This window comes from Natator depressus, chromosome 2 (genome assembly GCF_965152275.1).
Source record: "Natator depressus isolate rNatDep1 chromosome 2, rNatDep2.hap1, whole genome shotgun sequence".
NCBI classification, from domain to species: Eukaryota; Metazoa; Chordata; order Testudines; family Cheloniidae; genus Natator; species Natator depressus.
The window spans coordinates 230,474,040-230,499,636 of record NC_134235.1 but is presented as its reverse complement, the minus strand read 5'-3'; the positions used below and the strand labels follow the sequence as shown (position 1 = coordinate 230,499,636).

Below are 25,597 nucleotides of genomic sequence, written 5' to 3'. Positions count from 1 at the left end.
CAGTCAAAGCCAGCAACATAACCCCGGAGCACTGACATCCCCAGCTGGCAGCTCTTTCACCCTTTGCATTCTCTGTTATTTATTTACAGTTTTCTGTTGCCCTCTAATACTAACTGTATTTTCAATAGCTACACACACACACACACACACACACACACAAAAGCCATTGGTATTCATTCAGCTTTGTCAATCAATCTGCTCTGGCCACCTTCATGAACCTTCTGTATTTCCTACCTGCTAACTAGCAAACAGCACTGACCAAAAGCAACGCTGGACAAACACTAGTGACTAGTCCTTAGTCTGCTCACTGTCTGGAATTTCCACTACTTTTAAAACTTCAGCAAACTCTGGAAATGAATTGCAACGCTGCATACACCAGTGTTCCCAGAAGCTGAAGTTTAATTGAACAAACATAAGAATTCGGACCAGACGAACCTGTACCGACGCACTTACCCAGTCAAGAAGCAGGGGGAAATACCACGTGACATATCTAACCAATCGCAATTAAGCAATACACAGTGACTTTTTAATATTGATAATCAGCCCATAGAGTAAACAACGGGAGAAGAGCCAAATCCGCTTTCCCACGAATAAAGCCTGGGAAACCTGAGCAGGATAGCAGGCTCCACTGATCAATTCAATAGTTTATTACCAATTGTTTCCTCGGGTCCATTAGCAAGCACGTCGCCTCCGCTTAGAGAAAGACCCCAAGGCGGCTTCAGGGCATTGGCTCAAGGATCGCATGCTACATTGACCCAGCAGCTCGGAACAGGTGTTTTGAACCCTCTCTGCCAAGCGGCGGCTGCTAAAATACACGGCTCCTCCGGTTGGCAAGACAGAGGAGCCCACCGCCGGGAGCCTGGCTGTACCTGATCTGCCAGGCTGGCGTGCGGGGCTGAGCAGGGAGGCGGGCGGGCCTTCCTGCCTCGGCAGATGGTCTCCCCAGCGGAGCAAGCGAGCTCTGAGGCTCGGGGCGGAAGCGTCGGGATCCCGTTCCGAGGGCGAGCCGAGCCGCGGTCCGGCGGCCAGGCCTTCGCTCCTACACCCCGAGCAGAAAGCGCACTGGAGCGAAGCGCGTGCCCTGCTCGGACTGCCCGGTGCGCTCCCCACGGGGCGCTCTGTGCCGAGGCTGAGCGGGGGCCGGTGCCTTTGTTTATTACGCCCGGAGATGTACACTGGAGACTGTTTCTCCGGGGCGCTGCTGGGCCACGCCAGAGGCATGACGAACACTCCGGCAAGTTACTGTTTCCAAGCCCCGCCGCGCGTTCGGCAGCGGCCTGATACTGCCCAGGGCTGTCAGGCGCGCTGTTTTTTACACCCTGGGGTCATGGCACAGCGACCCGTTCCCCTGCAACTGCAACCACTTCGGCGTACGACTCCAAGCGCGTCACACACGGACAAGGGCTTTGGTGCAAACGTAGCGCCAGCCTGAGATTCGTGTGCAATAGCTCCTACCAATAGCAGCGAAATGACCCTGGTTTGAAGAGGCTAACTAGCATGACTATTCAAACGAGCCAGGTAATAACTATACAGGCATGGACACGTGAGACGTGCAAACGACATCTCGCTGCCAGGTTCGTGCGGCTGCTCCGGCATGCCGGACCTTTTGGAAGAATGCAGAGGGCACGACACTCCTGATGAGAGATACTGAGTGGACATGGAGAGCCCTGGGCCAATACATCATATTTCTTTCAGGCACCATTTAAAATATAATCACACACAAAGTGTGTCTGGAGTTGCATTCCCTTGCTCCAGTTTTCTTGTAAAACCAGGGTACCAGCTTGACCACTTGCTGGTGAAACTAAAAGAAGCCCGAGCAAACAGCTTTATTTTTAATTTTTTAAAAAATGCTTTAACTTTTAAAATGGTCACTGCAGTCATTTGAACTTTTAAAATATCATTTAAAGTATCATTCTTCTGTCTATTTTAATTACAAACGGGAAAATGTCCCCACATTTATATGGCACAACAGAAACAGTAACATTATTTTGAAGGATTTGTATGTGCACGCTTCGCAGTAATTTTATTGCGTCGATATGCACTGAAGCGTAATGCAAATTGCACCTATGTATCAGCAGAGTGAGCCTAACAAATCCTATCCTAAAGTGTTTGATCTAATCCAGTTAAAATATTTGTTCCCTATGCCATATTGAGACATCGGACCAGGAGTTCCACCAAATGTAACGACTTCAATTATTTCCTATGTATGTCGCCCGGCTCTTTTTAGGGAAGCTTTGGTAACATCAGAATCAAATAGTAAAAACACGGGGCCGACCCTGTCCCTTTGAAGTCAATGGGAGTTTTGCCAAAGACTCCAATGGATCAGGTTCAGGTCTATTCCACCCCATTCGATTTGTTAAAAGGCAACAAGCCGTGTTTCCCGCAGAGTCTGAACAGCCGATCTGCACATCACATTATCGTCTCCTTCAGATTTTGGACCCACATTTTGAAAGGATTTATGCTATTTAAAAAATATTTCCCCAGCAATTCAAATGCCCAGTGGGAGCTTCCTGAACCTTTGTTTTCTCCACAAACGGCTCTGTTAAATAACAGTATAAGAGAGGCTAAAGGCAGCTCTCTGTTTTCGGTTTATTCCGTGGGAATTTAATTAAATGGGTCCATATACGAATTTGCTGAATTCCGTTTAGCATCACTGAGATTATCATTTCCATGCGGCAGATTGCCTAAGTGGAGATAATAACGACATGAGCAGGGACAAATGGTGCTGTCTCTGGACAGATCAGAATTCATTGGCATATTTTTTGGTCATGACAATAACAAAAATAGCCATTAAACAAGCTCCTATTTCTCATGCTTAGAACCCAGTGGGAAAACCATGTTTTCTGCGTTCCACTGCGCCAGATTCTCCTATTGTTACATCGAGCCCAGGAGTGGGCAGCCAGATCGCGTTCTCCGGGAACCGGGACTGTTCATTCTCCGCGTCCAGCTTTTTTAGACACTGGAGATGCGGAACTCAAAGCCAGGGCTATCTGATGCAAAGGGCTATCTCGATCCACTGGGCACACAGGAGAGTTAGTGGCCTTTTGTATAAATAACATCGGCCTCAGCACACAGCTGTCTGCTCAGAACTTCCATTTAGTGTGGTTCTCATGGCAATTTTAGTGGACAAATTAATTAATTGCTTCTTTTCTCCTCACCCCACCGGTCAACGGTAACACTTTCTTCTTAGAAGTGCTGGCTTGGGGGAGTAGCAATAAATCTCTGCTTCAGGGGCCCCATCCTGCATGCCTTATGAACTGAGAACTCAGGGAGTGGATTCTGCCACGTCGGTGTAAATTCGGATTTACATTTGTTGAGCTCCGAATTCATACCGTTGTAACCGAGCGCTGAATTTGGTCCCCATTAGCGGTTTAGGATGGAAGAGCGTAAAGAATGGATGACGGGGGCCCAAAATGTGCTCGGTGTAAAAAGTAAGTGCTAAAAGAGCTACAGAGGTGGGAGAATGCTATTTCGTTCCACCTTTGACAGGGACATGCATTTGACTAAGGAAGAATGTATATTGTTGTACTTAAACTATACACTGTACATTTCACGTAGGAAAATATTAATAGCTCCAATAAATAGTTTTCTTTCTTTCTTTTATCGACTATGTATTTACAAATTACAATAGCTGCTTAAAGCCACACAGGGAAATATGCTATCTTAGTTTCACTGACTTTCCAAGGATCAGCAAGTGATAGTTTAAAAAAAATAGTAAAAAAAAAATCACACGATAGTATCTGAGCATGCCTGTTACCTGTTCTGATGGCATATTTTAGAGTTGTTCTGCAGTTCAACAAAATTTCTTCCAAGGTCTGTGGTCGGTCTGCCAGTTCCCAGTTATGTTCCTGTAGAAGCTCATTTGGATAATGGAAATCGATAACCTTTGTTGATCTATCAAAACTTTTCACCACATACTGAAGCAAAATATCCATAACATCTTGCAGGAAAGACAGAGTTGTTATTTCCCCATTGCACGCTGGCAGAAGATCTGAGGGGGGGGGGATACATGAAATGTTAGCTCCAGTTTATTGTTTAATGTATAGATTTTTGACACAATCTCGCCCCCACTGACTTTAGGGCTTTTCTATTGACTTCAAATGAGCGGAGGATCGGGTTTTTGATTTGGTAAGCAATCCGATGGGGTCTTATTTCAAAAATACTTTTTCTAGGAGATATGGTCAAGCTCTAAATTTGTTGTTAACTAGAAATTTGTGTAGAAAAATGCATTTTCTGACCAACTTTAAAAACATTGAAAAAAGAAAGGAAAAGAAATAATGAAAAGAGTTTCAGGGGGAAATAGGTAAATACTGCAAACGATACACGTGGAAGACCCAGAAGTGCATCACAATAAAATAGCTTTTTTGTGTTTGGTCAAATGGGAGGGTTGCAATACCTTAGTGATGTTTGAGTGCCTTTCCGTGAAATCACGTTATGCTCTGATTTATTCAGATGTTTATTTATTCATATATATTTGTATCTTTATTTAAACTGAATTGTGCAGGCCCGTGCCGCACAGAGCGCTAAGGGAAATCCCTATTTCTTCTGACTGTATCTTTGTAGCCCTGTAGCGGTTAAATATGTAGGAAATTGTCAAGGCTGCTTGTTGTCCCTGGGCCAGGGGAAGGGAACCTGCGGAGCTGGTGGTTCGAATGAGACCATTTCTCACCAGCACATCCCCCTTGGGGCCTGGGGTATTTACTGGAGCAGAAAGCCCGAGCTGTCCATTCATTAATATGGCAAGAATGGCCGGAATTAAAAATCGTGCTCGCCTGTCATGGCTTCGTGTTTCTCGACAAAAGCTGCCTTCATTCTTCCTCGGGCAGCGCAGCTGAGAGGCCAAGCCAGTCCGAATATCTCACTGGTGTGTGAGAAAAGTTTGTCATCTTTAGATCACCCCGCAGTCCGGAGTGGAACAGGGAAACCCTTCTTCACAGCAAGCCCAGGCAGGCCCGATGGCTGGCACTTAGAACTAGCTCCGAAGAGCAATACTGGGTTTATATGGAGATATATCTCTGGTGTATTTAATCCCAGTGTCTGTGCTATCCAAATAGCCCCGTCCCAAACCTTCCTTCCTAGAGTAGCCCTGAGAATCCAACCGCTATCCTTTAGCTCGTCTGTGGGTTTCCACCCCTTGTGTGTACGAGCAAGGTCTGCCCCTAGGGTTATGGTGGTCTGTGAAAGCCCGAGCAGCTGGGAAGTCGGAGGCTTTCCATACCTACTTTCAAGCACACGCACGCGGTATCGTTACCTGTTGAGTGTAAAAATGCATAATTAATATCCGCTTTCTGGCAGCTACAGGGCTTGTTGGTGCAGGTACAGGCCGGTGTCTTCTCCGCGGAGTCCAGATCCTCCTTCGCCCCGGCTTCCGTGGGCTTTTCTCCATCCCCATACAGCAAAGCTAACGATGACACAAAAGACGCAGCCTAAATACATCGGCTGTGAAAACCCAGGGACCGGACTGCAGCCCCCGCCGCGGTCCGCTCACCCTCTCGGCCAGCACAAAGGAACCCGAGAATCCCGCAGGGTCCCTCAGGGCGCTGCGAGTTCTTTTTTGCTCCTTGACCATTTCCCTGCAATTTGCTACCACCGGTTTCCCCCGCTTACCGCAGAGTTTGGTTCCAATTCCTCCTGTAAACTTCTGGGCAGCCTGACACCACGCTTTTGCTGGAAGAGAAAAAGGGCTGTGTGTATTATCTGGGGTGTATCTTTAGGATCATCTCGGAAACGGCGTGGCTCAAGTGCCCTGGTCGCTCCAGGCTGGATGCCTGGGTGGGAACTGTCCCTCCTGTCTAACTTTCAGAACTCGAAGAGCAAACACTTTCCGGGTGACACAGAATATGACTTTCTTAATATCCCCCAAGACAGCACAACCCTTCCCCTCCCTCTCCCCTTCCTCTCCCGCCCCAAAGAGATCCCCCCCGCCCCCCGCCCAGCCAGGTAAAAGGCCCCCTGGAGTAGACTCAGGTTTATGTTGGCGTCGCTCCTTCCTGCCCTGGAGAATCCTGCGGCACCTTGATCCAGATCTAGCTGCAGCAAAGGCTTTATAATAAAGCTGCCCTGCAACCCAGCTCTGGGTCCCGAGTCCCTTGCGAAGTCCGAGGGCAGCTGGGACGGCTGCGTTTCCCTTTGCCAGCGCTGCCCTGGGTGGTATTTGGAGTATCCCATGGTGGTTATTTGTTGCCGCATCCGCATCCACGTGCGCGCTCTGTTGCTGGTCAGGACGGACCGGGGCGAACTGGCCCAGCCGGTCTCCAGCCCGCTTGGCTGCAGGCAGGGAATGGGATGCGGGGCGCAGGTCGCGCTGGAGCCCATCCCGGGAAGCGGCTGGGAACTTTCCTGCGGCCGGTGGCGGAACTCATCCCCCCCAGGGCTGCTCCGCGCTCCTACCTGTGCCGGGGTTCTCCGCCTCCCCCGATCCCTCCTCGGAGCCGAAGGACCAAAAGCCGGAGCCTGGCGTTGCCATCTGCGGAGCTGCCAGCCGTGCCTAGGAGCCGGCGAGCTGCAGCGAGCTGTGTGGGAGGGAGAGTCCCGGCGCGGGAGTGCCCCCGCGTGCAAGCGCCAGGCAGCGTGCGCCGGCGCCGAGAGTGGCAGCGGCGGCCTGGCGCTCCCCGGGGGCTTCGGGGAGAGGGAGGCGGGCAGCAGCGGGGCCGGGGGCCGGGGGCCGGGGAGACGGGGCTGGCGGCGGGAAGTGGGAGAGGGCGTGGGGCAGGGACGCTAGGCGCTCTCCATGGTGCCGACCCGCTCCCTCGTCAACCCCGCGCGTCTCTCGGCCAAACGGGGGGTCGCCGCGGCTCTCCTTTTATCCGGCTGGAGCCTCAGCCCGGGTACCCTGGGGCGGGGGAGGGCGGGGTGCGCGAGTCACGACTCCCCTGGAGCTGGGGGCCGCTGCTGCCTGACAGCGGCTCTTGGCCACGCGCTGGCTCTGGGCAGAGATCGGCCGCGGGCGCTGCGGGACCGGCCCAGGGCCAGGCTGGGGTTGATGGGACCCCTTCGCACGGCCGGACTGGCTCCGGGAGCCGAGCAGGGCGCCCCCCCCCGCGGGCCGTGTCCAGGGAGCTTCAGAGGGGAATGGGGAGAAAGACCCGGCCCCTCGAGGGAGGCACCTGAAGGCTAGAGGCTGGCACAGGGGCAGGCTGAGGCGCACAGAGGAACTGACTGGGGGGGTCTCCGGGCTGGCGATCCCACGCGTGTCTGGCCCCCCGCGGGTGCGGGGGACGCCTTGCCTTGCGGGGATCACAGTTCATTCAAGGCCGGACGGCAGGTGACCGAGCGAGCTGAGGTTTTTGCGTCAGTGGGCACGGGCAGAGGGGGGCCGGGGCCTGACCGCACAGCCCGGCCTCCTCCGCCGCCGAGGGGCTGGTGGGGGATGTGCCTAAAAACAGAGAGACCCAGCCTCGGGCTATGTCTGTGCCGCCCTGATTCTCTTTAGTCCTTTACGTGGGGCCCAGCCCCAGGCCCCCGGTGCCACGGAAACGCACGGCCCTTTGTGTGCGGCTCCAGAGAGCGGCTACACCGTGCGCCTTTTCTGAGCCTGCAAGACAGCGAGGCGAGAGCCGGAGACAAGGGCTGCCCGATCGCTAATCAGCGGCTCTCTGAGCCCAGCAATGGCATCGGTTTGCAGACCGATGTGTCTATTCATCTCCCCGTGGTCACATCAGCTGGGCAGCCGCCAGCGAAGTCAATGATCTGGAAGGTGGATCGGTCTCGCTCCAGTTCCTCACACCCGGTCTGTCTCCTCGGCTCCACGCAGAGGCTGCCGGGGTAAGTCAGTTCAGGCTCAGCGCACACCCCATGCTCCGGAGCTGGCCAGAGCAGAGGCCCCGCGAGGCGCCCGGTGGAGCGCGAGAGGCCAGGCGGGAGCCGAGTTACAGGCGTGCAGCTTCTCCGGCCCGGGCCCTGCAGGCAGCCCGGTTGTGCACCCCCCTCCCCGCCCTCCGCCGGCCTGCGGGAGGGCGCCGAGACTGGAGCAGCCCAAGGCAAGGGAGTGGCTGCCTGTCAGCGCCCCGCGAGGCGTGGGGCAAGGGCGGACGGGGGTCCACACTTCCCCGAACTGCTGCACGGAGGGAATGAAGCCGGGCGTTCACTGTGGGACTTGACTGCAAGGGCCTTTGGCTCAAGCTCCCCCTGTCCAAAAGCCACACGCAAACCCGCCTTCGCTGGCGGCCTGCGGCTCACCCTGCACCTGCGGGGCAAGAGGGAGCGCAAGCAAGGGTGCGCAGCCTTCATCTACCCCGGCCAGGCGCTGCCCGCCTCGGGAAACCCTGAGTATCACCCTCCCTCAGCCCCGCAGGGCCACCCCACCCCGCCGCGAGGAAGGAGCAATCGCGGGTGCTGCTGAAATCGCTCCAACCACACTAGCGGGGCGGGGCGGCCGAAAAGGGAACCCTGGCGGTGGTGCTGACCGGGCAGTTAAAAGTCCGGTCGGTGGGGCAGCGGGGCGAAGGCAGGCTTGCTGACAGCCCTGGCACTGTGGGGTACCCGGAAGCAGCTTCATGTCCCCCCTCTGGTTCCTACACCTAGGGGCAGCCAGGGGGCTCCGAACACTTCCCCTGCTCCAAGTGCCAGCTCCACAGCGCCCATTGGCCAGGAACTGTGGCCAATGGGAGCTGTGGGGGCAGCGCCTGCGGATGGGGCAGTGGGCAGAGTCGCCTGGTCGCGCCTCTGCTTCAGAGCCAGAACATGCTGCTGCTTCCAGGAGCTACCTGAGGTAAGCGCCACCTGGAGCCTGCACCCCTGACTCTCCTCCCCTGCCCCAGTCCTGATACCCCATCCAAACCCCTTGGTCCCAGGCCAGAGTTCCCTCCCACACCCCAACCCCTCATTCCCCAACCCTCATCCCCCAGAGCCCTCACCCCCTCCCGCATCCCAACCCGCTGCTGGAGCCTCCTCTCACACCATGTACTCCACATTTCTGGTCCCATCCCAGAACCGACACACCCAGTCCAGAGCCCATACCTCCTCCCACACCCCGACGCCCTGCCTCACGCCAGAGCCCCCTCCCACACCCTGTACTCCTCATTTCTGGCCCCATCTCAGAGGCAGCACCCCCAATTGGAGCCCTCACCCCCTCCTGTACCCCAACCCCCTGAGCCAGCCCAGTGAAAATGAGCCAGTGAGTGAGGGTGGGGAGAGCGAGCAACAGAGGGATGGAGTGAATGGGGTGGGGCCTCAGAGGAGGGGCAGGGTGGGGGGCAGGGCAAGGGTGTTTGGTTTTATGTGACTAGAAAATTGGCAACCTTATGCTGGGAGCCAGCCTGTTCCTGCACTGAGTGGTTAGAGATGGGCTTTAACAGACCATGCCAAGGACCCAGCACAATAAAATCTCTGTCCCGCACAACCCAACACTGTCACTCTGCGCGGTTATCATAACTTTGCGCCTTAGTGTTGCCAGCCCAGGATAAGGACCGTGCCAAACAGGTACCTGTGAGACAGCACAGAGCTCACAGCCTATGGATGATCTGCCTTGTGGCAGCTTTTTGGGCATCTCCTTCTTTCCCCATCTCTTTCTAGGTACAGGCACTTGGGTAGTAAAAGTCCATCTTTAGGAGCGTCCTATGGAAAGCCTCTGTCACAAGCCTTCTCTTCTCTGCCCCTCTTGTCACACTAGCACCTCTCATGGCATTGTGTGAAATTGACAACCACCAGCTGTTCTCTAGGTGGGCAATCAACACAGACATGCACCCTGGTTGTTTCCTGAAGTGTTCTCTGGAATCTACTTGGGAACAGGCTGAGCTGTTGTGCAAGCCTAGCCTTTTAATCCTGCCAGCATGATAGATAGTTTAAGCAACCCCCCTGTATGTAGGAGACTATGGACAGGGGAGAGGCCGGGCTTGCCTCTTACTGGGTAGGGCAAAATTGCATTTAGTCTAATCAGCCCAACATCATGATTTTTCCACCCAGAGAGCAAATCTTAGAGAGAACGGGAGGGCGAGCAGGACGGAGACGGTGCCAGGGCTAGAGGCTAAGGCTGCCCCTTTGTTGATAGGCCTCACTCACCTAATACTGAGTCCAGTGGAGGGTCTTACAGCACCTTGATTTGTACCCACTCCCCTTTGGGTAGACCCCGGTGTTAATCCATGCAGCAGTGTTAACGAATAACATTCTAGGCGTTGGTCTCACTGAAATGCCTTCATCAGTTTAGAGAATAGCCTGACAGGAAAACAAAGAATATCAGCCCTGTGGTTTCTTTCTGTGAAACAATACGTCTGCTTTGATCCCTCCCAATTTTCAGCTGATGCCCGCATGTAAGGAAATGTGGAGGAAATACCAAGCTGAGTTTCAATGTAACGTGACTGCTCGGCTCTTCTCCTGTCTCAATCCACCCCCGCACACACACCCGTGATTGCACCTGTGCTAGAAGTAATTCAGATGCAGCCAAGCCTGTCCCTGACTTTTGTATTGTTGTTTATTTACTTTGCTATTTTAATAATGGAGAGAACAATTTTAAGAGGACTTTAAAAATCAAACCCAATGTTTTCTAGCACATTGTACACTGCAGCAATTTAAACATGGCTTTTAATCTTTTAACTACTGTAAAAATACAAAGCACCAATTACATGTCTATGGAAAGAGGGCTAAATTAAAGTGCCAGAAGTGTCTAAAGATAGTTTGTGCAGAGCTCTACCCTGCTGGTTTTACTCCCACCCGTAATAACTGCAAAGGGACACCTGGCCTGAGCAAGGGACCAGGATTCAGCTCTTACACTGCTCAGAATATTGGCCTGGTAAAATCTGCCATTCTCAGAACATGCAACTGTCAATCACAAATGTGAATGTTCCAGTTATCTACATCCTTTCTCTAAAATAATTTATTTAAAGATAGGAATTTGGGTGAAATTTTGAACTAAATGGCTATTTCTTTTGTACTCAGTACACTTCTGATGGAATTGATTTGCATTTTAGGCAGCAATCCACATTTTCCTAGCCATTTCTCAGTCTCTCTGAGATTAAGAGTCCTAAAAGTCCAATGCAAATTTAAAAAGGAGAACAAAGCAAACAAGATATCAGAGTTCAACATTTAGCCACAAAGCTCAGAGGTAGAAGAGAGAGTTGTGGTTATATTTCCCTGTATATAAACATTTCAAAGAATATACATCCTATATTGACCTTTAAACACTGTCCCTCAGTAGCTTTACTGTAGTTAAAGTCAATAAGAAAATAAATCGGTTTATAATATACTACCAAACAACAATTTACATTTGTTTGTATTAAAGGGACACTTGTCACATGCAGATTTGGCCCAAAATGTAGGTATTGTAGATCTAAAACCAAAAGAAGTTCTTCTTTGGAATTCTTAAAAAAATCCAGTGAAGTAATTTATTTAAAAAAATAGTTTTGTGCTAGTATTGTGTGAGTGCATGGGAACCTGAAAACTCAATTGACTAGGAAATGACTATAAACAAAACAGAAACTGACTAGTCTATTTTGTATAAGATGAGAGAAATTTAAAAAGGAAAACAATACACAGTAAGTACATTTGTTTTAAAAAATTATTTCAATTTTAGTAATCTAAAGTATATTAATAAGTAACCTCAGCAAGATTCTTTTTAAATATACAATTTTTAACTTGACAGTGTCCCTTTAAAACAGTGTTGGGCTGTAAACTACAATAATTCATATTCACTGTAAACCTGAAATATTAGAGATAACAATACAAAAAAAGAAGCATACGGTACAAAATCATAAAAAAAGATTATGCTAATAAAATCCAAATGGCAGCAGCAGCTACAACTGCTGGATAAGGCGCCGGCGCTGAGAGGTTTTCCGTAGCAGTTTTCTGTAGTCATAGGGATTATCTTCAGTTTTGCTCTCGTCCAGGGGGCTCTCTGCAACCCTTGACCTAGGGATTAAATGCAGAAGCGCTTTAGAAATTAAAGTCAAAACATTTACTTCAACAAACACTGCTAATCAACTGCTTAACCTTCAACCTCAGAAAAAACAGCTGCCTTTTCTAGGTCTCTTCCTACTCTGCGGAATAGATCCGGCACCCCAGAGCAAATACATGTTAGCAGAACAGAGGAATGCTCAAAGAAAACCTGTTTTTTCAGAAAAGGGAGGAATTATTAAGGACTAAGCAAAAACGTCAGGACAACAGGCAAGGCTTTGGGGGTAATTTTTGCCTGTTAGACATTGGATCAGATTGTCAGCTGGTGTAAATCAGGTAGCTCCATTGACATAAACGGAGCTACTCCTGTTTTATACCTGCAGAGGGTCTGTCCCACTGTTTCAGACTGGACACTGCAAAGGTCACAGTATAGAACCCAGCTTACAGTTTTCAAGTGGCAAGGTTAATTTTTGAAAGCTGGTCTTCCATTTAGACAGCAGACCTAGCTAACTGGACCAAGGTCATTCCTATGTAATGCGATTAACCATAAAACCATTGTTTGGAAAGTATACATTATTTTGAAATAACTATTGAAGTGTCTGATGAGCTACACTTAGGGGTGCAGTGTAGAGTTCCAAATGCCAACAAACAAGTAAAAGCGTTCACTTTCTCTAGGACTCAATCGTACTCGCCTTATTCACACAAGAAGCCTGACTGAAGTGGCCACTGAATGTTGAACTGTAGTTGATACTTAAGTAATAAACCATGAACAGGGGGTAAATTCTGCTCTCAGTTACACACAGTAGATCTGGTGTTACTCCAGTTACTCCAATACAGTTACTGCAGATTAACATCAGAGCAGAGCATCATAATAAGGCATGCATTCTTACCCCTTGCACCGGTTTCCACTGTGTTCAGTGGCAAAAATCTCATTGATTTAAGTGAGAGCACAATCAGGCTCCTAGCCTACTGGTGCATATCACAAAAGCATTTTGAGTGAAGAGGCAAAAGGTCACATGCAATTAAAGACATGAAAAATCTGTGTAGGTAGAAGGCTGATGAACCAGGTTTTCCCTTCAGGATTTTCCCTTGCTTGTTTATCATACTGGTATCAAGCAGAGGCTGAGTGTAGGGGCATGTGTTGTTTCAGTGCAATAGGAAAAAAAAGAAGTCAAGAACCAGGTGTCTCGGCTCCAAAAGTTAGGCTAAAAGTCTGCATAGAGCCACACAATCCTAATTGAAACAGAAATTTAACTTTTAGATTTTGCTTTAGTTTGACAAAAAGTTTGAGATTCAAAGATGTACAGAAAGGAGGTCTGTCCACCTTATCTGGAGCTATGGAGACAGAACAAAATTGGCAGGTTCTTCAGCAAAATGGCTGTATGATTGAGATTGCCTCGCCAGAGTTCTGCTCCCAAAATTGCAAACAGGGCTGAAGACTGTTTGTACTCTTTTGGGGCCTTATTTTGAAGAAAGGAATTTTTCAGCTAAGCATATATACATTTTTCTAATTCCTAGAATTATTTTACAAGATTCCATAATAAATAGTTAATTGATTTATAGCCAGTTTGAATGCATATACTTTTGTCTTCAGTATGAAATGTACAAAAATAAGTTTGCATACATAACTTTTTAAAGTAGGTTACACAGCATTTCTTTTGTTCCTAGTATTATTTGGTATTACTTACCCTTCAGTAATAGTTAAAGATGAATCTCTGAGCTCCACTGGTGGCCTCTTTTCTCTTGTGCTGGAATTACTATCATTTGATATGGACTCACTTGATGAAATTTCTTGGTAATAGAAATCTTCTAAATCTAGCACCTTGCCCAGACTGTAAATATATAGAAGTTCTAAATCACCAATTCTGTTTTGCAACATTTTCCCAGCGAAAATAAAGTAATGAATCACAACTTTCATTTTCCTTATCAGCCAATATCTGAGGACTTTTGATATGTTGACTGTGGTAGAAAATTATATAAGCACAAAAATCTGGTCCTGGAAATGTAACTAACGAAAATGCAGATGTTTATAATTTTGAACTAATAATTTACGGCTGAATTTACCAGCAAATATATAATCACATGCCAAGTACTTTGTAGAATCAGCTTTTATATCTGTGCATGCATGAGTTGTGGCTGATTTTGTAAATGTATCAATGTGCACCTGGGTATCTCAAGGCAGTTCTGAGATTTAGAGATCTAACGTTACTGGACAGTTTTCAGCAATGCCATTCTTATTGATATAATTTACGATTCTGTTAGTACTTCCATTATAATCACCTGTTTTTAGGGATTTATTCTTTGACCACAAAAATGCACTCTAGGACACGATTTAATAGGCCGTGTTCAGCTAGTTCAAGAAATTCAAATTCAGGCTCTAGAATTTAGGGATATCAGTAGATTTGTGACACTCTTTGGAGGCCTTTGGGCTTAGAAATGAATGGATTACATTGATCCATAAGTAACAAGAAGATAATCATCTGTATATTTAACTCTTTCAGATCATGGGTGAGAAAGCAGAAAACTGCTAGGGAATTGGATTTTTCAGGCGATCTGCTGTGTGACACAGGGACTTTCTTTCGATGTCCCCTATTTATATATCTTGCACAAGCTATTTATTTATCTGAAAGTTGTTACCCATTGGAGAGGTTTTGTAACATATAGTATATGAAATGAGTTGCCAACCTCAGTACACATCCTAGTGGCCAGGATCATGTTATTCAGCACTCTTCTTGCCAGTCTCAGCAGACAGAGAAAGGATTGAATGGACCTAGAGAGTAATTTCTCTAGGTCAAAAGTGTGTCATGTGATTGGGATGATATGGAAAAAATGCATGGCTTCTTCTCAGGCTATTCTTATGCTGTGTACAGAGGCCTTTAGTTTCTAGAGCTATCAGTCCATCCTCTAGCAAGCCCAAGAATTCTCTTTAAATAAATTAATATTTAAGAAGTGGAAATTTCTTGTAGAGAAGATGAGAAGGGACTACAATATTTTGAAGCAGGCAGGGGCATGCCACCACCTGGATTGGCATGCTGCTGCTGAAACTCTAGGGAGACAGGCATGCCACAGGATGCTGAAACTTACAGCACCTAGCAGAATGGGATGCTGTTACTGAAAGAGGCTTCAGATACTACTGGAATATAAATAATAACAACAAATAGTATATATCAGTGTACTGTTGGAGATCGTATATATGAGAGAGAGCACAAGCATTCTTGGCATGCATTGCTTCAGGGTGCCTAAGGAAACACACAATTTGAAAACCACACAGTTTAAAATGACTAGGAAAAAAAATCCTAAGGGTGACTTGAAAGACACCGGGCAGGATTCTTCTCTCATACTAGTGTAAATCAGAAGTAACTCCTTGAATTCAGTAGCAATAGTGGTATAAAACTGGTGTAAGTGAGAAGAAATTCAGGTCCAATGAGTAAATTTCTTGTCCAGACATGAACTGGTCAAATAACTCACAGGAAGAGGAGCTGACTGGGAGAAACCCTATATTTAGAAATTTTCCAAGATCCAACTGGCACCACAAGCAGATCTGTTATCTAGAGTTGACAGTGTCATGTGGCGACACAGACATAAATTAAACCAGAAATGCATAATGGGGTCATTGAGTGAAGAGCTCGAAATACAAAAACTAAACTTACTGCTACACCAAGTGGGTCATCCAACGTGCAGTGTAACTAGTGGCTGAAATATAGCTGAATGCAAGACGGAGCTTAAGCATGTAGTTGCATTTTATTGATTGTAAAGGTGTTTGCAGTTCCTGCATGCTAGCTAGTGGCTCACTGTGGTGCTGCAGGTATGCCCCACCTTAGTTTCCCCAAGCGGAGCAGCAACAGATTTAACTGCCCAGCCAAGAAGAAACCAACACATACTAACACAATACCATGTCCCCTTTTTAATCAGACTTCAGGACAGGAACCATTGTAACAAACAGCTCATTAGGACTGCAGATCAAGGCTCCCAAGCTGATAGTCCATGCCCAAGTCTGTGAGGCAGGTTAGGCTTGTCTCATAGTGCCTCAGAGAGTTACTACCACCCCATTGCAGCCTGCCTGGCTTCTATTCCCTCTCTCTCTCTCCCCTGCTCCACTTCCTGTTCCTGTTTATATGGGTCAGCCCCCAGGAGGACAGGGCCTCCTTGATTATCCCTAGGCTGCAAGCTGTAGCCTCCAGCCAAACTCTTAAAGGGAAGTATCCTTTTTTACCATACATTCTCTCAAATATATATGTCCTGGTTTTAGGTGTATTCTATATGAAGTTTGCATCCTGCAGCTTCAGCTGCAGATTGGTGTTTCCAATCTTGCAGGGTATTGAGTGTCTCATGCAAGGTGTTATGTCCCCTTTTCCCACTGCCTTCAATGGGAGCTGAGGGCATTCAGCATCACACAGCACTGAGCTTTATGAATAGACCACTGCCACCATGCTACTATATGTCAAGTAAAGGAACAACGAAGGCCGGGTCTGCACTATAGGCTTCTGCTGACATAGGTATTTCAGTCTGGGGTGTGAAGAGATGTGATCCCTGAGTCTGACCAGCAGAAGCCCTTAGTGTAGATACTGTTCCACCAGCAACATTCTAATTTTCGGGTATAGTTTGCTTGCCTTACAGTGGGTGGTTTCACTAAAGCAGTAAAAAGCACAGCTTTGCTGCTCTAGCTGTGCCCACCCTAGGACTGCTCTGCCAGTACAGTTTACCAGTATTCCGATACTGGTGAAGTGCTCCTAGTATAGATGTAGCCTAAGAAGTATATTCAGGAGTGGATGGTCACAGGGAAGCAGCACAAAAAGCCTAAGTACAGGTCCATATGTGGGGCAAAGCTGTGGGTTTAATCTTTGCCAGAAGCTATGGGCTGAATATTTGCCAGAACCATAGAGAGATCTGCATATACACTCTACCCCGATATAAAGCGACCCGATATAACACGAATTCGGATAAAACGCGGTAAAGCAGCGCTCCGTGGGGGCGGAGCTGCGTGCTCCAGTGGATCAAAGCAAGTTCACCTCCAATGCGATAAGATTTTTTGGCTCCCGAGGACAGCGTTATAGCGGGGTAGAGGTGTATATAGCTCCAAGAAAATATATGCATGTGGATATCCACCAAAACATTTCACTTACACAGTGAGAAAAGCTTTACTATTGAAATGACAGTGGGCATTTTGGTTTTCTTACTTCTTATGAATATATAAACTGTTTCTGTTTGTGGTTTTTATATTTCTAAGTTGTTGTTTCTCAGAAGGGGAGCTCCATCCTTCTTTGGATTTTTGCTAATGAAGTGATTGGTTGCTCACCTGTTTTGAACTGGAATTTTAAGCACCCTCAATTATTTCTTTGATTTAGAACTGTCTTTGTGCTAGACTGTGTTTTCGTTTATTATTATGCTTGTATTGCCATTGCAAAAGACTCACGTACGAGTAAAAACATTTGACCAAATTCTATAATGTATTTTGTTCTTTACAATGGCATAATTTTAACTTGTAAATGGTACCTTCCTGTGTATCATCAAATAACTATATCCTTTTCTTAACTCTTGATTTTACTTTGTTGACAGGGCAGCTGAACACTGTTTCTGGAGCATTATAACAATTACTGTGGGATAAGTAAATACAGAAGAAAAAATTACCTGTTTTTTCTTGGTTTCCGTTTTTCTTCTTGGATTGATTTCTAAGAAAACATCAAGCAATTTTTAAAAATTTGCGTCACTTTTTAAACACAGGAGCATTTTTACGCAAAGGTCCAATACATGGGCATGTGAAATACAAGACTTTCATATAATTCTTGCGAAGAAAAATACATACTTTTTCTTTTTTTTGCTTGACAAATTATGTGCTGTAGCAATTTTTAATAATCTTTGTGCTTGATTATCTGTATAAGAAAATGCAGCTAGTACTGGTAACTATACTGTGCACAAATAAAAGAAACTGTAATCAGAAGAAGGAGGTGAAAATCAAACTTCCAAATCCTATATCTGCTTTAATAAAATTGACAAACGCTGTCCAATTTAGGCAGACTTTTATATATTCGATGCTAGTTTATATGGGTATTAGCTATTCACTGTGAGGAGGCCCAAACCCATTCTCATCAAATGGGATAAAATACAACATGGTTTTACAAAAGGCAGCTCGTGCCAGCCCAACCTGACCTCTTTCTTTGAGAAAATAACTGATTTTTTTAGACAAAGGAAACGCAGTAGATCTAATCAACCTGGATTTCAGTAAGGCATCTGATACAGTTCCACATGGGAAATTGTTAGTTGAACTGGAGAAGATGGGGATTAATATGAAAACTGAAAGGTGGATAAGGAACTGGTTAAAGGGGAGACTACAACGGGTCATATGGAAAGGTGAACTCTCAGGCTGGAGGGAGGTTACATATGGAGTTCCTCAGGGATCGGTCTTGTGGAGACCAATCTTATTTAACATTTTCATTAATGACAGTGGCACATAAAGTCGGAGTGTGCCAGTAAAATTTGCGGATGACATAAAGTTGGGAGGTATTGCCAATCAGGAGGGGATCCAGAATATCATACAAAAAGATCTGGATGACCTTGAAAACTGGAATAATAGAAATGGGATGAAATTTAATAGTGCAAGTTCATGAATTTAGGGCCTAACAATAAGAATTTTTGCTGCAAACTGGGGACATATCTGTTGGAAGGGACAGAGGAGGAGAAAGAGCTGGGTATATTGGTTAATCACAGATGACTATGAGCTGCCAATGTGATGAGGCCATGAAAAAGGCTAATGCAGTCCAAGGTGCATCAGGTAAGGTATTTCAGTAGAGATAAAGAAGTGTTATTACCATTATACAAGGAACTGGTGAAACCTCATCTTGACTGTTGTGTGCAGTTCTGGTCTCCCGTGTGTAAGAAAGATGAATTTAAAATGGAACAGATGCAGAGAAGAGCTACTAGGAGGAAAACCTACATCATGATAGGAGACTCAAGGAGTTTGACTTGTTTAGCGTAACTAAAAGAAGGCTGAGGGGTAGAGTGACCAGATAGTAACTGTGAAAAAACAGGACAGGGGGGTGGGGGTAATAGGTGCCTATATAAGAAAAAAGTCCCCAAAAATGGGACTGTCCCTATAAAAACAGGACATCTGGATACCCTACTGAGGGGAGATATGATTGCTCTCTGTAAATACATCAGAGGGATAAATACGAGGGAGGGAGAGGTGTTATTTAAGCTAAGCGCCAAAGTAAACACAAGAACAAAGAGATATAAACTGGCCATCAAGAAGTTTAGGTTTGAAATTAGATGAAGGTTTCTAACAATCAGAGGAGTGAAGTTCTGGAACAGCCTTCGAAGGGAAGCAGTTGGCACAAAAATCCCAAATGACTTCAAGACAGAGCTTGATAAGTTTATGGAGGGAACGGTATGATGAGACTGCCTATAATGGCATGTGGCCCATGTGGCTGCTAGTAGCAAATATCCCCAACATCCAGAGATGGGACACTAGATGGGGAGGGCTCTGAGTTACTAAAGATAATTCTTTCCCAGCTGTTTGGCTGGTGGGTCTAACTGACCACCATATTTGGGGCCAGGAAGGAATTTTGCCCCAGTTCAGATTGGCAGAGACGCTGGGGATTTCACTAGGAGGGTGGTGAAACACTGGAATGCTTTACCTAGGGAGGTGGTAGAATCTCCTTCCTTGGAAGTTTTTAAGGTCAGACAAAGCCTTGGCTGGGATGATTTGATTGGGGATTGGTCCTGCTTTGAGCAGGGGGTTGGACTAGATGACCTCCTGAGGTCCCTTCCAACCCTGATATTCTATGATTCTATGATTTTTCGCCTTCCTCTGCACCTTGGAGATGGGTCACTTCCGGGTTTTTAACTAGAGTAAATGGTGGATTCTTTGAAACCTGAAGTCTTTAAATCATGATTTGAGAACTTCAGTAACTCAGCCAGAGGCTATGGGTCTACTAAAGGAGTGGGTGGGTGAGGTTCTGTGGTCTGCAATGTGCAGGAGGTCAGACTAGGTGATCACGATTGTCCCATCAGGCCTTGAAGTCCGAGTCTAAATTCAATGGGAGTTTTGTCACTGGCTTTTCAGAAAAAACTGTACTGGGCCCATATATTATAAGCAGTATACTCTGCTAAAATATGTTACCATTGGGATACATACTCACCAAAGATGCAGAGGAGTGAGAGTTATTTGAGAATGTGAATAATTTCTAATCTATAATAGATTTCTCTCTTTTCAGAGAAAGCAATGCTATGCCGCAGCATTTAGAACAGCATGACTTTTCAAAAGTAATACATTTTAAAGTTTAGAATGGACCTAATTTTGACCTTTCTTATACTGATATAAATCAATAGTAATTCCATGAAATCTAGCGAATTACACTGGTGTAAAACCAGTGTGAAAAGAAAATGAGGATCCTTTCCTAGAAACACCATATTTAGGGTACTGCAACTGATATAGCACAGATCAGTGGTGGGCAACCTGCGGCCCACCAGGGTAATCCGCTAGTGGACCGTGAGACAGTTTGTTTACATTGACTGTCCACAGGCACAGCCGCCCGCAGCTCCCAGTGGCCGTGGGTCGCCGTTCCCGGCCAATGGGAGCTGTGGGAAGCGGCGCAGGCTGCAGGGACGTGCTGGCTGCCGCTTCCCGCAGCTCCCATTGGCCGGGAACGGCAAACCACGGCCACTGGGAGCTGCGGGCGGTCGTGCCTGTGCCTGTGAGTCAGAGTAAACAAACTGTCTTGCAGCCCGCCAACAGATTACCTTGACGGGCTGTGTGCGGCCCGTGTGCCGCAGGTTGCCCACCACTGGCATAGATTCTTAAGTTCACAAACAAGTACAGAAAGATAGCTTTCCTTTTAATGTGATAGGATGACTATAAATAAATATAGCTATTGTCCCCTTACTAGCCTTGTAAAAATCAATAGGCCGTATTCTGCCCTCATTTACACCCGTGCAACACTCAGTGGGGTTGCATGGAGATAAGTGAAGGCAGAATGTGGCTTGTTAATTAATACTGAGAACACAGTGTGAGATATGTACCAGTTTGTGTTGTTATCCCCATTTTTGCAGGTGGGGACTGTGAGGCAGAGTGAGTCAGAGCAAAATTTTCAAGGACATCCACCAATATTGTAGGTAGAGCTGGTTGGAAATCATTTTCAATATTTCAATTATTTTTTGTCCCAAGTTGAGAGGAAAAGCCGAAATTTCAAAATTTTTACAGAACAAAATGATGGAAGAAAAAGTGTTTGGGTCCGTTGAAAGATTTTATTCTCATATATTCAGAATGTTTCATTTAGATTTCAACCCTTTTTATTTTATATAGAAAACAAGTAAGTATATTCTGAAATGAAAACTTGTTTCGAAACAAAACAATACAAACTTTTCATTCCAAACATGTCTAAATGGGACATTTTGACATTTTCTAAATGTTTTTCCCCAATTATTTAAAATTAAATGTCATCAAAATGATTATGTGAAAAAATTTGGTTTAATCAAAATGACATTTTCCAAGATAAACCTCTTTTGATGAAATTTTTCAACCAAAATTTTGGATGCCCAGTTTGAGACACCTAGAGTGTGTCTACACTGCAATTAGACACCTTTGGCTCACCCATGCCAGCTGACTTGGGCTGTTTAATTGTGGTGTAGATGTTCGGGCTCAAACTGCAGCCTGAGCTCTGGGACCTTCCCAGCTTGCAGGGTCCTAGAGCATGGGCTCCATCCCAAGCCCAAAGATCGAGACTGCAATTAAACAACCCCTTAGCCGAAGCCCCAAGTCAGCTGGCATGGGTCGGCTGTGAGTTTTTAATTGCAATGTAGACATACCCCTAGAGACTGATTGTCACAGGAGAGACTTTGCAGCTCCCATTGACTTCATCTCGGGTTGTGGCCACCTGGCGCTGCTGTAAATTGCATGTTTAGGTGACTAGTCCAAAAAGAGAGAGAGACACAATAAGTGGACTCTTTTGGAAATTCAGTCTGAGTGATGTAATCAAGGTCAAAGAGTTTTAGAACTAAGGAATTCCTGACTCCCTGTCCTGTTGTCAGATAACTAGACACTCATCTGCATCCCTCAGGTGCTGGGCCTTAAACTTTGCCACTGTATCCAATGTCAGCAAGACAGGCTCACTCACTCTTGAAAAATAAACACAATTGACTGACAATAATGTTCATTCATATTTTGAAAACTACTATTGAAAACTAGGTTCAGAGATGCCCAGTTTTTGCTGATACCAAGTCAGACAAATAACAAATGAGTTTTCATAAAGTACCAAAATTCTGCACCTGTTTGATTTCTGCTTTGTGGATACACTTTGCACCAAGGACACATTTACTTTAAGATGTTAATTTCTTCACATAAAACTCCAAATACAGAATTCTGTGTTTCGCTTTACATTTAAAAGTCCTAAACCTCACAAGACTTGTTTTCCAGGAAACAGGTCCTATTCAACAAATGCCCACCTCTATTTCAAAATATGAATGTTTCAGTGATAACTTCTTTTATCCTGCTCCTTTGTAATAATTTCCATTGAGAGGGGGCCAATTGTGACAGCCAGTTTAATCGACTATACTCTTACCTGATGTTAAAATAGGCCAGTGAGATACATATGCCACTAGCAAATGTGTTTAATTGCTCTCTTTATAGGAACCTTTTGAACTGCTTTTTTAAATGTCTGTCTTTCTTCTTACCTTTTTCTGTGTTGAATGGCATTAAAGTCAAGAGTGGAAAGCAGACACAGGTATCTGAATTTGGACCAAAGGCTTTACATGGAGACAGTCAAATCCATTAGTTTACTGAGCTGCTTGTCTTATGCAGTTCCTTCAAAATAGTGATCTGACATTTGGTAAAGGGAGCTGTATACTAACACTGCATATTTTAAAATTTGTTCTCCAGGCAAGATCTATAAATAAATTACAGTGATGGCTGTCACTATAAATACCTAGATAGACAGGTCACATAAATACTTTACCCACCTTGTCTGTCTGTCAATGTAATGTCTTATTACTTCACCCACCCTGTCTCTCTAACATCCTGGGACCAACATGGCTAGAACACTGCATACAACAATAGACAAAAAGAGTAAGTGTGAATCTTGTTTGAAATCTGGCTATGGATTTGAATATTGTAGCCCATCAATTTTTACTGGAAGCGAGTGTCGTCTGCCCATTGTAAAAGATTGGCTGGACAAGATAAGTCTGGCAGGTTTTGCCCACAAAAGTTAGTCAAGCTCACATGTATTAGAGTATAGTATGTGGAGTCTTCAGGATTATTTAAAGTTTTGGGTTTCCGTGGTCTCCTTGGGGGTCGTTGTAGGGGATGAAAGTCCTCTGATTTGGTGGCAACTGTAAAAAAAAAAAAGCAAGAGACACTTGTTCATTTGTTCACAGGATGAGTGTGCATCACAAAAACATAAAAAAAGAGACATTTATCTGACAATGAAAAAACACTTTCAGCTACTTTTAACACTTAAAAAAAAAAGGAAGTGTTTTGGACATTTCCAGGACCATGCTTGGAAGAAATGTAGATCTGTTAAACCCACCTTCAACAATGCCTATGAACACAGATCACATAGAAATTGCCATGTTGGAACAGATCAATGGTCTATCTAGTATGGAACGCTTTCTCTGACACGGGCTAATGATGGATGTATCAAAGAAAGGTGCTGGGAGCCAGTGATCAAATATTTCTCTGTGCCCTTTGTCCTTTCCCCTGTCCTGTATGGAAACTTGTCTATTTAATTCCTTATAGCTAAGGCTGCGAGTTTGTCTTGGAGGTCACAGAAGTCACAGATTCTGTGACTTTCCATGGCCTCAGTGACTTCTGCAGTGGCTGGCGTGGCTGCCCCTGAGCCAATTGCACTGGCTGCTGCTGGGGCAGTTGCAGGCCACCACCTCCGCCCCGTCCCCAGCAGCAGCAGGAGGAGTTTGGGTGAGGAGCTCAGGGCTGGAGGTTAGGGTATAGGAGGGGGTGAGGGCACTGGGTGGTGCTTACTTTGGGGGGGCTCCCCAGAAGCGGCAATATGTCTCCCTTTCAGCTCCTAGCTCCGTGCACTGTCTCTGTCCACAGGCACCACCCCCACAGCTCCCATTGGCCATGGTTCCCGGTCAAGGGGAACTGCGGAGCTGGCAGTGAGTGGAGCTAGGAGCTTAGGGAGGGACATGTCGCTGCTCCCAAGAAGCTGGGTAGGGAGCCTGCCAGCCCCACCAACTCCTGCCCCCAGCACCAGCGGGGGGCCCCGGGCTTTTCCCACCCGAGCACCCATGGTATCCCCTGGACTTCCCTCCCACACACCTGCTGCATCCCTTGGGCCACCGCCCCCGCACACACTCGCGGCCCAGGCTGCCACCCTCCCAGCACCCACGGCGCTCCCCCGGACCACCCCCCCACGAGCACCCACGGCCCCCCTACGAGCACCCGCAGGACTCCCAAGATTTAGTCAGGGGTATAGTACAAGTCATGGACAGGTCATGGTCCGTGAATTTTTGTTTACTGCCCGTGACGTGTCCATGACTTTTATTAAAAATACCCGTGACTAGAACATAGACTTACTTCTAGCCACTGTTTAAGTGCTCAGATTTTTTAGTGTCCTAGTTGGAAGCATTTATCTGTAGATTCAACTACAATCTCATCTTCCAGTCTCTCTAATTATCTGTCACTTAATCTAGTATAATTGAAAATATAGCTAACGGGGATCTAATTTATTTCACCTCACTGAACAGTGGCTTTCTGTTCCTTTATCACATACTAAAGCCAGGGCTCCCTGTAGTTGTAACCTGCACCTTACAGGCATTCGTAAGAAATTGAACATTGGTTGGCAGGTAGAAATCAAGAGAATGAGAATCAGGCCTAATGTCTTTATTTTTGTTATGTACATTCCTCTTTTATATGAACCAAACACCTCTAAAGACTTATTCATGTATGCTACTGAAAAGCAAGTAACACATAAACACGTCCTCCACTGAATGGGATACTGCTAATGCTAATGCCAGGAGGCCCATTAAAAGTCTATTAAAAGGCTGATTCTTGGAGACAAGAAAAGAGCAGAATTTACACTTGTTAATGATCTTAAAAGTAAGAAGTGAGCAACCCTGCATGAAAAAAAATGGTTACTTCCAGAACTGTAAAAGCATAAGAAATATTATCAGGCATTTATCTCATTCTCCAGTCTTTTCACCAATGTGGATATGACCAGAGCAACACACGCCATATTTAATGGAAAGTATTACAGATAGAGCTGGTCAGAATATTTTTTAACCAAAACGTATTTTCGTCAAAGGTGCGGTTTTGTCAAAACCAAAACTTTGCCGAGACAGATCAGTTTTGACAAAGATTTTGATGGGAAGATTTCCAAGTTCCAGGGCATGAGAGAGACCCCTAAAATAAAAAACTGGACCTTTTTGTTCCCAAAAAATGGACATTTTTCACACACTTCCGATTAATGAAAACATTCAAAAGGTTTTGTTTTCATTCCAATGCAGAATGAAACCAAATTTGTAAACATCAACAGTCGTCACGAAACAGAACTGTCATCCCCTGGCCTGCTCGGATTTCAGCGTTAGATATTGGCATCTGAGCTACACTGTTTGGTAAATATGAAACAAAATAGAAAATAAAAGCTCTCTGGACATCTTGAAATTGCTTCATGAAAAGCACAAAGCTTTTATATTGACTCTCTGTACTGAAGGGTAGTAAGTATTAATACCCGTCGAGGTCCGGCACACCCAGTCTAAACACTCGCATGCACAATGTGCATCCCTGGAAGATTAGTCCAAAAGCTATGTCAAGGCCAGATCA

The 25,597-nt window shown here is 46.0% G+C and overlaps 2 protein-coding genes across 5 annotated transcripts in view; both read right to left on the bottom strand.

The window, feature by feature from the left end:
* GAD2 (glutamate decarboxylase 2) overlaps positions 1-6,585 on the bottom strand; it is a 55,172-nt gene extending 48,587 nt beyond the window's left edge. For 2 of the 4 annotated variants that reach the window (XM_074946107.1, XM_074946110.1), the window contains exon 1: positions 870-1,236. In XM_074946107.1, the coding sequence (XP_074802208.1) occupies positions 870-1,221 (352 nt within the window). In that variant the 5' untranslated portion in view covers positions 1,222-1,236. Of the gene's footprint in view, positions 1-869; positions 1,237-3,757; positions 3,992-5,251; positions 5,402-5,607; positions 5,668-6,390 lie in introns of those variants that run through there. The other 2 variants (XM_074946106.1, XM_074946108.1) reach the window with 2 other exon arrangements.
* Positions 6,586-10,372: 3,787 nt separating this feature from the next.
* MYO3A (myosin IIIA) overlaps positions 10,373-25,597 on the bottom strand; it is a 206,509-nt gene continuing 191,284 nt past the window's right edge. The window contains exons 34-37 of the mRNA XM_074946105.1: positions 23,036-23,145; positions 17,455-17,495; positions 13,515-13,658; positions 10,373-11,841 (exon numbers count right to left, since the gene is read on the bottom strand). Of these exons, the coding sequence (XP_074802206.1) occupies positions 11,727-11,841; positions 13,515-13,658; positions 17,455-17,495; positions 23,036-23,145 (410 nt within the window). The 3' untranslated portion in view covers positions 10,373-11,726. The remainder of the gene's footprint in view (positions 11,842-13,514; positions 13,659-17,454; positions 17,496-23,035; positions 23,146-25,597) is intronic.